General features: G+C 36.4%; 1 protein-coding gene across 1 annotated transcript in view; it reads left to right on the top strand.

Moving 5' to 3' along the window:
• The first annotated feature begins 2,310 nt into the window (after positions 1 to 2,310).
• Positions 2,311 to 12,284, top strand: part of INPP5D (inositol polyphosphate-5-phosphatase D) — an 82,601-nt gene continuing 72,627 nt past the window's right edge. Inside the window, exon 1 of the mRNA XM_083364727.1 lies at positions 2,311 to 2,661. Coding sequence (XP_083220853.1) covers positions 2,528 to 2,661 — 134 coding nt within the window. The 5' untranslated portion in view covers positions 2,311 to 2,527. The remainder of the gene's footprint in view (positions 2,662 to 12,284) is intronic.

The raw sequence follows: 12,284 nt of genomic DNA on the forward strand, positions 1-12,284 counted from the left end.
GCTTGAGGTTGACTCAGCCTTCCATCCTTCCGAGGTAGGTAAAATGAGGACCCAGATTGTTGGGGGCAATAAGCTGACTTTGTAATAATGCCGCTTGGGGGTGTGTGTGAAAGCCCTAATAAGCAGGCATATACATAGAATGAAGGCTACTGCTAAGCTTGTAAGCCGCCCTGAGTCTTCGGAGAAGGGCGGGATATAAACGGAATTAAAGTAAAGTAAAATAAAAAGAGTGCAACAATGTATCCCATCCTCGTCACCAGCATTGTATATTTCAGGTCCACATGGAAGTAACAGACAGGATTCACAGCAACAGTCTTTATTGTATGTTAGCAGGAACAAAGAACAATGGAGCTCCCCGGAGCCCCCTTAAATACCTAGCCAGGTACATTCCCAAAACCAATCCCCACATCTGGAATTCCCGCCGAACGCTGGCCAGCCAATCTGAGCACTTGACTGGCGCCACCTGTTGGTCCTAGTGGCTTGCTGTGATTGACAATCCCCAGCATACACAACACATACAGTAAGCGGTTGGTTGCCGTTTCCATCTTTACTTTGAGCCATCTTAACCAAATTGTACTCATAAAAGAGATCCATTAAATACACCAAATTTTGCATAATTTGGAAGAAGATGGGGAAATCACCAGTTGTGGCTTCTGGGAATCTTTCCATATTTTTTTTTAACCAAGAATGGGCATATATTATACATCTCTGCCTTTCTTCCTTCTTTTTCTTATGTTTTGTCTGTTTGTGTTTGTATGTAGTCATTGCAAAGCAGGGGCTGCTCTGCTCTCAGTCATATGACCAGGAAGGAAGGATGAGGGGAAGCTTAGAATGGAGCAGTCACAACATTTGGAGCCTGTCCCAGGGATGGCATTGGAGGAATGTTTCAACCCCCTAGCACCCTTTGCCTTGGGTAGCTCCTGACCTGACCCAACCATGTATTAACTCAACCTTTTGTTTGCCAGTTTCTCCATCCATACCAAATTTAGTTCTATTCTGTTCAGTTTTCAGAAAATTATTCTGCAGACAGTCTGAATCCCAACACCGCTTTATAGTTTCTTTCCAACATTCCACTGGGTTGGAAAGAATAATAATTTTGCTGGAGGGCACATTTCCAGCTCTATGGCAACAGGAGGGAAATATCTTTCTGACTTCCATCATCGCACAATGTTCCAAAAATAATCTATAGTAGTTATCTTGGCACCTAAATAATCTGGCCTACTGCTAAATCCCTTTGAGGTCCTTTGTGAAACAAAGGGATGCTGCAATGAACAACCAACTGGAAAAATTAAGTGGAAGAGAAAGACTGGAGCAAGAGCTTTGGTCCGCCTGCTATTCTTCACATGTCAGCAAAACCAGAGGCCATGGCAGATTATAGAGCCCAACCTGCCTTGTGAATTGCTGAGGACAACACCATGGCTTCTTCCTCTAGATTAGAGAGAAAAGGTTTTACAGGAAATTTTAGACCATACATTTGGAGATGTGGAGATATGAATACTACCAGAAACCCAGTAAAAAAAATAACATGCTTTTAAAATATTATTTTATCCTATCTTCCTACTTCATTTGAACTCTCAAGGCAGCTAACATTACGTAAATGAGAAGTACAAAACAAACCTGAACTTATGGCAAGTTCAGCAGCATAAGGAAAAATCTATACAAAAATCAGCTACTAATAAAAAATCTTTAAAGGACATGTATGTTTGCTGCATAGAGACAAAGGGAGTAGGAACCAGCACAATTATTAAAGGAAGAGATTCGTGGATACTGAACACCAGAGCAAGTGTTTCAGTCTAACTGATTCATATCAGAGACTACATTCATTCTGTCACAAATACTAGGACACTTATTTTCTCTTGCTGGCATGTCCCACAAGTGCAGGGTCAGGGTTTTTTTCCAGATTATCCAAGTATTGATCCATTATTTGGGATAACCTAAAGTTAGTGCAGAAGCCAGAATGTCCTAAGATATTCAGAGATGGTCTGTTCTTTACCAGCAGATTAAACTCTTCCAGCACAATCAAGAATCACTAGCCACAATTAGCTCCTATTGATATCCCTGGAAACTTATTCATTTTTCTCTCCTCTCACTGTATGAAAACTCACACAGTAAGTCAGATATAATAGACGAGGAGCAAGGAAAACAGAAGCAGAGTACATGAAGAAATTAGACTGTCATATTTTATAATGACAATTTAATTTAGGGGCAATGTTCTAAGAATAAGCTAATCCTTTCAAATTTCTGCAAAGCCGAAAGGAAGAACTAAGATGAAATCCCAACTACTTGGTGAAGGCAGTACTGTATAGTGAATGGGGAGGTGTGTGTGGTTGGCCCATTTCATTTGGCTTAATTTGTATGAGGAAGTTCTCTGCTCTGTTTCCTTTCTCTCTCTCTCTACCATTAAACAGGAAGCTGAGCTCTGTGAACAGATAACTTCGAGATCTTTTCTTAACTGCTGTCTGAGTAGTTAATGTTTCTTCAAGTTTTATTTTATATTTTGGGTGTTTTTCTTTTTTAAATCCAAGGCATGGATCAGTGCTGGTACCACGGAAGCATCACTCGTTCAAAAGCGGAGGATTTACTTTCTAAAGTAGGCAAGGATGGAAGTTTTCTCGTCCGGGCCAGTGAGTCTGTCTCTTCAGCTTACGCCCTCTGTTTACTGTGAGTACAGCTATGGCTTTTGCCTCAGTTCACCTGCTCTTTCGCTAATTTAATTCACAGAGAATTGGAAGAAGGGTCTTGTCTCTGCATGATGGGTGATGACACTTGAGTTCAGTTAAGAGTGTCGAAAAAGCATTAAAAGTACTTGGCCAATTAAGTATCATGATAGAATAAATTATCTGGAAAAAAATGGTAACATGTTTATCAGAAATGTGATAAAATAATTTTCATAATAAATAAACATATTTAAAGGTAGGCGTTGGACAAAAGATAATTTTTAGAACATTTATGGAGTTAGCCATAAGATCTCATCTTTTGTTTTCATTTTTAGCAAACTGAGGTCAGACTAACCACCAGATTTAGCACCCAGGAACCAAATTTTCTTAGGAACTGAGGCATGATGGATGTAATTATACATACTGTGTATGCAAAGACTTGATAAAGGATGTTGACCTGATTTACCTTACTTAGATCAATGAGATATTGCTTGGGGTGTGTGTGTTATGCTGGTGGAGTGTATACATGGGAATATATGGAAGATATCTGAAGAAAATCGCTCTTTTCTATCCAGACTATTTAATTATATAGAAAGTCACAGTGGCGTAGTGTGGGTTGTCAGCACCCGGGGCAAGGCAAGTAATTTGCGCCCCCTAACCCATGAATTTTAGCTGTGCTGGGCAGCCGCTGCACTGTCCCTCCCCCAGATAGTCCCTCGCTCTCTCTCTGCACCGCACCGCACACCTGGCACCCCCCCTCCACAGTGGGCGGTGACCCGGTGGCTCGGATCGGATTCGCACAGCCAGCACTGCAGTGAGAGAGAGTGAGTGAGCCAGGCAGGGGCAGAGAGCTGCGAGTGCGAGCGTGCCCCCCCAGATGTTGCACCCGGTGCGGCCGGCCCCCCCTGCACCCCCCACGCTACGCCACTGGAAAGTCAGTTAATGTAAATGTTGTAATTCAGCAGTGGAAGGATAGGCAAATGATATCCTTCAAGATTTCCTAGATACAGAAGTTCAGCAAAATCTAAGGGGCACAAGTGCCTTCTTCTTGTAGTTGTACAATTTTTGTTCTACAGGAGAAGAACTAGGAATAATAAAAAATTATTAGTTCTAAGTTGTTCATACACAGAGACCCTCACACACAAGTTATTGAAAAAAATTATGCAGAAAATTATGCAGAAAATTTGCATTTTTGCCAGGAATGTTTCCTTTTCCACTGCACTCTACAGCAGAAATCCAATAATAGGTGACTGAAAGATGTTGTGGATCCTCAGTACTGTAGCCCTTAAAAGTACTTTTTTTCAGTGAGCAGCTGATTAAATCCAAATAAAACCTCCGAATTATGAGTGAGATAAACTCATATTTTTACTGGAGTTGGTGATGGTTTTATTATGATGGCTGGTTCAAATGTTACACTAAATGAAACAAAATGTTTAAACATTATGTTTTATCAAAAAGTAAGCATTCACTCATACAAATATATACATTATAGCTTATTATGATCAAATAATCTTTGATTTTACTTGATGAATAAGAAAAAGTTTGTAAAGACGGTATAAGAAATCAAAAGGACAATTAATATTAGTATTCTGAATTTTTCTGTCCAGTTTACTGTACGGCTACAGGAGAATATAGTCTGATTACTAAAGAAATACTGGTATTGTTTGCTAAGTTCTTTGTGTTTTGACATATACTATATCTCTACTTGATGCTGTCATCAAGTAGAGATATAGTATAAATGGTTGTCTGGTGCCTAGATTATGGTCTTCCTAGTGCTAGACCACAATGTGATTTGTTCTGACATTTTAATTTGATAATTAAATAAAGTTTATAATTGTTAAATATGTTATCAGCAAGTTAATTGATACTTGGTATACCAGGTTGAATTCCTGAGTAGACAAAGAGTAGAGGTAATATTTAAGTAAACAAATAAGGGTGTCCGCAGAGTATGGTTAATGTATACAAAAATAGCCATAGCTTCAATTGCATAGTCATGGCTACTATTTTGAGTTTTTTGACTACACCTGTAGTTAATGCCTCAATAATAATAATAATAATAATAATAATAATAATAATAATAATAATAATAATAATAATAATAATAATAATAATAATAATAATAATAAGAAGAAGAAGAAGAAGAAGAAGAAGAAGAAGAAGAAGAAGAAGAAGAAGAAGAAGAAGAAGAAGAAGAAGAAGAAGAAGAAGAAGAAGAAGAAGAAGAAGAAGGAAGAAAGGAACCTTGGAGGTCATCTAGTCCAACCCCCTGCTCAGGAAGGAAACCCTATACCATTTCAGGCAAATGGCTGTCCAGTCTCTTCTTAAAAACTTCCAGTGTTGGAGCATTCACCACTTCTGGAGGCAGGTTGTTCCACTGGTTAATTGTTATAACTGTCAGGAAGTTTCTCCTTAGTTCTAGGTTGCTTCTCTCCTTGACAAGTTTCCATCCATTGCTTCTTGTTATGCTTTCAGGTGCTTTGGAGAATAGCTTGACTCCCTCTTCTTTGTGGCAGCCCCTGAGATATTGGAACACTGCTATCATGTCACCCCTCACCCTTCTCTTCATTAAACTACACATACCCAATTCCAGCAACCGTTACCTAGATGTTTTAGTCTCCAGTCCCCTAATCATCTTTGTTGCTCTTCTCTGTACACTTTCTAGAGTCTCAACATCTTTTTTTACATCGTGGTCAACAAAAGTGGATGCAGTATTCCAGGTGTGGCCTTACCAAGGCATTGTAAACTGGTATTAATCCTTCATGTGATCTTGATTCTATCCCTCTGTTAATGCAGCCTAGCACTGTGTTGGCTTTTTTGGCAGCTGCAGCACACTGCTGGCTCATATCCACTAGGACTCCAAGATCCCTCTCACAGTAACTACTATTGAGCAAGGTAGCACCTATACTATACCTGTGCATTTGGTTTTTCTTGCCTAAATGTAGAACCTTACTTTTTCACCATTGAATTTCAGTATGTTAGATAGTACCCAGTGTTCAAGTCTGTCCAGATACTCCTGTATCTTAAACCTAACTTCTGGAGTATTGGCTATTCCTGCCAGCTTGGTGTCGTTTGCAAATTTGATGACTTCCCCATCTATACCCTCATCCAAATTGTTGATGAAGATGTTGAAGAGCACTGGGCCCAGAACAGAGCCCTGGGGCACCCCTCTACACACTTCCCTCCATGTAGATGCAGTTCCATTGAGGACCACACGCTGAGTACGGCCTGTCAGCCAGCTATGAATCCATCTGGTAGTGATGCTGTCTAACCTACATTTTTCTATCTTATCAAGTAGTAGGCTGTGATCTACTTTATCAAATGCCTTACTGAAGTCCAAGTAAATAGTTCAGTGGTTCTGAGATCACATCTGCCAGTTCCTTGAGAACCTTGGAGTGTAATCCATCTGGTCCTGGTGATCTGAACCTGTCTAGGCTGGACAGGTGTTCACTTACCATTTTCTTGCCTATCTTAATTTGTGTTTCTAATCTGTTTTTTATGGTACTGTTTTTGATAGGTTCCACTGTTTTTTCCCTTTGTGTAAAGACAGATGCAAAAAACGAGTTAAATAGTTCTGCTTTCTCCCTGTTGCTTGTCACCCTCTTGCCACTTTCCCTTACTAATGGACCAATCATTTCCTTAACTTTTTTCTTGTTTTTTACATGTTGAAAGAAGCTTTTTTTTGTTATTTTTGACTTTGGTCACAAGCCTTAATTTATTTTGAGCCTTAGCTTTCCTCACTTCATCTTGGCAGGCACGGGCAATATTAAATAATATTCTGAAATCCATTTGTAATCTCTATAAAATTACCTCCAGGTAATAGTTCTAGACTGTTAGAAGGAAACACAATAGTTTAAAGTCATGGTAGCATTCTGAGCAAGGAAATCTAATTTAAAAATATAGGATAATTCAGTATTTAGTTCCTTGGTTTAGGCAAGTGTTGATCTGCTCAAGGTGTCTCACTTCTTGCCGTAAGGTTTCTTTCATGCAAAAAAAAAAAATATGAAACACTGAAACCCTCCCTGAATGGAGAGTGAGAAATTTTCAGTAATATCTTAAGCAGTTCCATACCTTTTACATCAGGATTATAGCCATCCATTGAAACAATTTTCCCCAATCAAGTTATTTTTAAAATGCCCTAAATGAATATAAATCCAGTTTCTAGTACTAAATATACACTTTAGTAAATTACCTGGTGTCATTCTTATTTGATTGATACACTGCTTTTCTACTCTGATGAATATTCTTGTCTCATTAAATAAAAAAGGTTTAAACCTCATTTAAAATTAACAATAAAATAGGTATTAAATTATTTAATATTTAAAACCTGGGGAAACCTTTATATGATATTATATTACTGGATCTTGAAATTTTAATTCTTCCAGCTTTTTTTTAAAAAAAATATTTTTGTTACTTTTAAAATAATAGCAAAATTGTTTTTAAAATAATAAAAAATAAAAGAACAATACATTATGATAATAATAAAAATATATTCATTGTCAAAGAAAAAATCAATAGAAATTATTTTTAAAAAGTGAAAACTGCAACAAAGAAAAAAGGGAAATTTTGATATATCATTTTAGCAGTAGCTACAATATTATTTAAGTTTGTGCGTGTGTGTGATATAATCATTTATATAACTATAATGTTTTTAATTCGCTGGATTTTGAATAAATGAGTCTTATATTTCATTGCTCATACAAAGTCTATATAGGCAATCCACTCATAGGGTGACGGTCAGCTCTTTAATCCATTGAGTGAAAGGAACCCTATATTTATTTTTTCAATGCTGCAGTATCAGTGTTTTAGTTAAAATATAGGCATGGGGAATCTTAGTTGGCCAGCTGTCAAATTCCATGTACTAGGTATGTAGTTCAAGAGAATATTATACTCTGAACATTTTAGCTTTTATCACACAATCATGTTTATATAATGCACTACTTAAATCCCAAATTAAGTAAGTATGGGGCATTGTAAAAAAAACCCTGCATTTTAAAGAAGTATTATCCTTATTACATCTCCAATAAAATGCTGTTTTTCACATTTCTTTTCTATACAAATGTAAAGGAATCCAATAAAGTCTAATATTTTGTTATGTAAGTTTGAGATCCATTCACTCCCTTGCTATAGAACATGGGTGTCAAACTCGATTGCATCATGTGACGTATCATGACGTATCCCAACACTTTTTGCCTTTGCAGAGGCAGGGTGGGCGTGGCCTGTGCGTGATGTTTCTGGCCGACGGGCCGCCAGTTTGACACCCCTGCTACAGAAGACACTTTCCCATTGTCTAGAGTAGACAATATAGGAACCCCAATTCTTTATTCCACTCTTTTCTTAGCACTTATATATCAAATTGAGTTATTGATAACAAATATCTAATAATATTTTTTCAGTTTAAAGGAATTAACAAATTGTTCTATTATCTCAGATGTCTCAGAAACTGAAAATGCTGCTAGTCCAAATAATGTTAACAAATATTGTAGCTGTAAATATTTCAATATCTGATGTGTACTTTGGACCACCTGATAGATAATGATTTTTTAACACAATGTAATAGTTGGTCCAAAGTCAATTTCCCCATTTCCATCCAATTTTTCCATATCACCAACTTTGATCCAATTTTTAAAGTTGGGTATCCCCCATAAAAAACAATTTACCATGGGGAAAAAGGTATTAGACTTAAAAAAAAACTAAACTAAAAGTTACAGATTATATATATTTGTATCATCTAAATTTTTGACGGTCTTTTTTTTAAACTAAAACCATATGAAGTCTAAATAATGTCCTAAATTCAGTTTTAAACACAGCAGGAAATGCCTCCTCAGCTTTACTAGAGGCTGAAAGGAACATTTTATCTACATTTCAGTTCCACTTTTTCAAGGTATTCATGGATCCCATCACTATTCTTAATACTCTATTCTCAGACAGTTTCACAGATGAAAAATTACAAAAGCTATACATTCCATTATCATATATAAAAGAAATATTTGCTCATTATCTTCTTTATTTAACAGCAAATATTTAAAAGGTATTCTCTTATAAAATGATTAAACTTTTCCATCAATTTAGTGATTTATCGTGATTTAAAACAAGGAAATGTTTTGTGTTTTAATATTTTATTCTGTATTATTTCCTTTGTTTGGTGGAATATATAATAGTGTACTGTTGTGAAATTTTATCATGAAGAAAAAGCTCTGTCACTTAAAAATATACAGAGCAGGTTACTATGCCTTTTATTGAAGGAGCACATTATCTGGTCAAATATTAAAATCCAAGGCTATAAATGTTTACTTAAACTAATGAAGTCATTCAAAGTATGATTGTATTTTGGGATAATTTTGTACTTTATTTCAGTTGCATATGCTACATTTTCTGAAACTTCTACTCCATTGTTTTTACTGTAGTAATTTTTATCATTAGTGCTAGTGGCTGAAAAATACAGAATATAGACTAACAGAGTTGAAAGGGACCTTGTAGGTAATGTAGTCCAAGCCCCTGCTCAAACAGGATACCTTATACCATTTCTGACAAGTGGCTATCCAATCTCTTCTTGAAAGCTTCCAGTGGTGAAGCACCCAAAACTTCTGAAGGCAAGCTGTTCCATTGGTTGATTGTTTTCACTGTCAGAAAATTTCTCCTTATTTCTAGGTTGAATCTCTCCTTGATCAGTTTCTATCCATTATTCCTTGTCTGGCCTTCAGGTCATAGTCTGTGAAGATATGAGCCAAAAAGCTGAAAAGCAAACTTTGTGTATGTGATTATGAAACATATATGATAGCCTTACGATTAAAAGGCATTGTGCAAGCATCTTCCCTCTTCTTGCTTAAGAGGCTTTTTAGGCAGTGAGAAGCAATTTTGTGAATGAGACATGATTATGATATGATACAACTCTCATGTGGAATACTATTTGATTAAACAAAAACTCCATCTCAAACCAATGGTACAAATTTCTGTTTTGCAAACTGTGCAGTTGGCATTTGGGAGATGAGTCTTTTCCCTTATTTCTAGGCACTCCTGCTCAACCCCATCAGAACCTAACACATCACTCAAACTCAGGGCTCTGAGAACAACCCAAACCCAAACCCAAATCCCAAACTTAATCCTTTAATCTTATTCCAATGCCTGGGTTTTTGGTTTGGTTCTCCTCAGAGCCCTGAGTTTGGGTGAGGTGTTAGGGTCTGATACATACATACATACATACATACATACATACACCTGAGTAGACTTGCTCCTCTGGACAGCAGTGGCTAATCCCTGCCTCTTTCTGTCTTTCTGTCACTGGGCAGATCCATAACTTTCTCCACTGAACAGCAGAGAAGCTGCACGCTTCAGCCTATTCCGGTTGCTGCAGTGTCAACCCAACAAGCCTAAATTTGGTGAGAATTAGGTCCTCTGGTTAGTGCTATACAAAATCTTAAGACTGTATGGCAGTCTTACAGAAGATGGAAGAAAGTCTGTTTTTTTATTATAAACCCTCTGACTCTTCATATAATAATTATAATTATTATAACTAATAAATAAATTAAAATAAATAAATATAAATTTTAACCTTTTTATGGAAAGTTGGACCTTTCCTCTTCACTAAAAATATCACACTATAAAGTCCTGCCTCTAAAAAGATGGCTTGCAAGTAAACCAACTTCTTCTCTCACCAATTCTAAGTGCTTGGCAGAAAAATTCCACTTTCTGGAAAGTGCTCCACCTTTTTTTCCTCCTAATGAAGATGGTACAGATCACAATTAGCAATAGGATGAAAACTTCCACTGGCATGAAGCAGAAACCATTTTCCATGCCCCTAATTGCATTGTGGAAAAGACTATTTCTGTCAATTTCACAGTTAGAAAAAAGAAGGGAAAAATGTCTAATCCCCCACTACTGGAAACTTTATAGTCCTGCCCTCCCAGTTTTAGAATTTGTTTAGTCCTAATCTTGCTGCAAACTACACTATACTAGTATCAAATTCAGAGCTGCATAACTCTCTTGTGGCCAAAGTCTTCACTTTGGAGGAGGAATCTGCACATGCGGTATTTATTTCAGTCTTGCCTCGTTTCAAGAAAGTGGTTCTCCTGTCCCTTCACTCTTTCTGATACAGAAGCAAACTGTTGATCTGAAATTAGCAGAAGTTGCCTCCAAAGATTCTGCAGATATTTTTTTAAGTGGCTATAAAAGTATAGTTGAGCTTGGAACAAAATGATATTTCTTAGAGTGATATATTGAACATCTTTTTTAAAACTAAATTTGAATTTCACTAACAACTCTGATGAAAAACAAATCCAGTTTTCTCTCCTTTTGTTGTTTCAGAAGAGCCTTCTAGATTGCCTTGTGTGATTACCTTCCCTCATTCAGAGTTTAACGAAAGAGACTACATTATCTCTTATTTCTATTCCTCTGTCATTTCCCAATTTTTATTTTTCCCCTCTGAGAAATTTACTTTGAAATTGCAACTTTTCCTAAAATTGTGACTTGAAATATTTTTCGTGAAGCCAGGCCAATCAGTAAATATTTACCAGCATTTTTTTAAGTTATGAATGTGCTGGAATTATATTAAAATTTAATGAAATGTGTACAAGGCAATGCTGCTCTCTGCTAATTTCATTCTTCTCAAACAGGAAGCTTCCTACTTTTTCTGCTTAAACATCATTTCTGTTAAACATCTTAACTATTCTGATACAAGGCACAAGGTCCTATAAGGTTGTTAGCCACACTATGAATATTGTTATCAGAATACCATGCAAACACAAATCTTTTTCTACTGTAGAAAGGTTATTTCACTCACAAATGAAAAGCATTATTTAAGATAAAGAACAGTTAACTCAGATTTATAAGTAAAAATAAAGAGGAATAGAATATAAAATGTTAATGAATGCAATGGAAAAGTAGTATTATTCACATATTAGGAAAATTTTAAAAGTTATCTGGACAATATTGTTAAGGATATATTCTATTAACATATTGATCAGAAAAACAAACCTAAATCAATCCATGAGGGGTTTTTTTTGTAGATAATGATAGGTGTAAATCATTGGCATAATAGGTCTCAAAGAAACAAGCCAAAAGCAGCTTTTTGTGAGAAATTCCATAGTATTATTACCTTTGAAGGCATACATTTGCATTTAATAACAGTAGTAACCACTGGTGGAAGTGCAGTCAATGAATCTTCAGCAACTTAAACTAAAAATGCAGATTACACATCTGGCAATTTGAAACCCAATATATATTTTTGCCATTTATTCAGTGCACTTTTGGCATTTATTCAGTGCACAATTTGTTTCAGCAGCTGAAGCATCAGCACACCAACTGGAGAAAGTTCCTAATTGGAGAAAAGTGTGAATCCAATCCAGCCAGAGGAAGCCAAGCCATTTTGTGTCAACAGCCCTCTTCCATTCCATTTGGAATGGAAGGATTTGAATGCATGTGCAATAATTATGCACATTCAGGAGCCACAATGATATACAGATGACTGATTCTGTGATTCAGGCTGCTTACGTAGAACAACCAGCAGCTACTTTCTCTTCCTTTATAGCTGAGTGAAAAATAGCTTTGTCAGCTGATTTTCAGGTGCAACCCTTCGACTTTAATTTGACAACTGCTCTTAAAAAGATTGGAAATTGTTTCATGGTCAAAAAC

Source organism: Vipera ursinii, assembly GCF_947247035.1.
Source record: "Vipera ursinii genome assembly, chromosome: 5".
NCBI lineage: Eukaryota > Metazoa > Chordata > Lepidosauria > Squamata > Viperidae > Vipera > Vipera ursinii.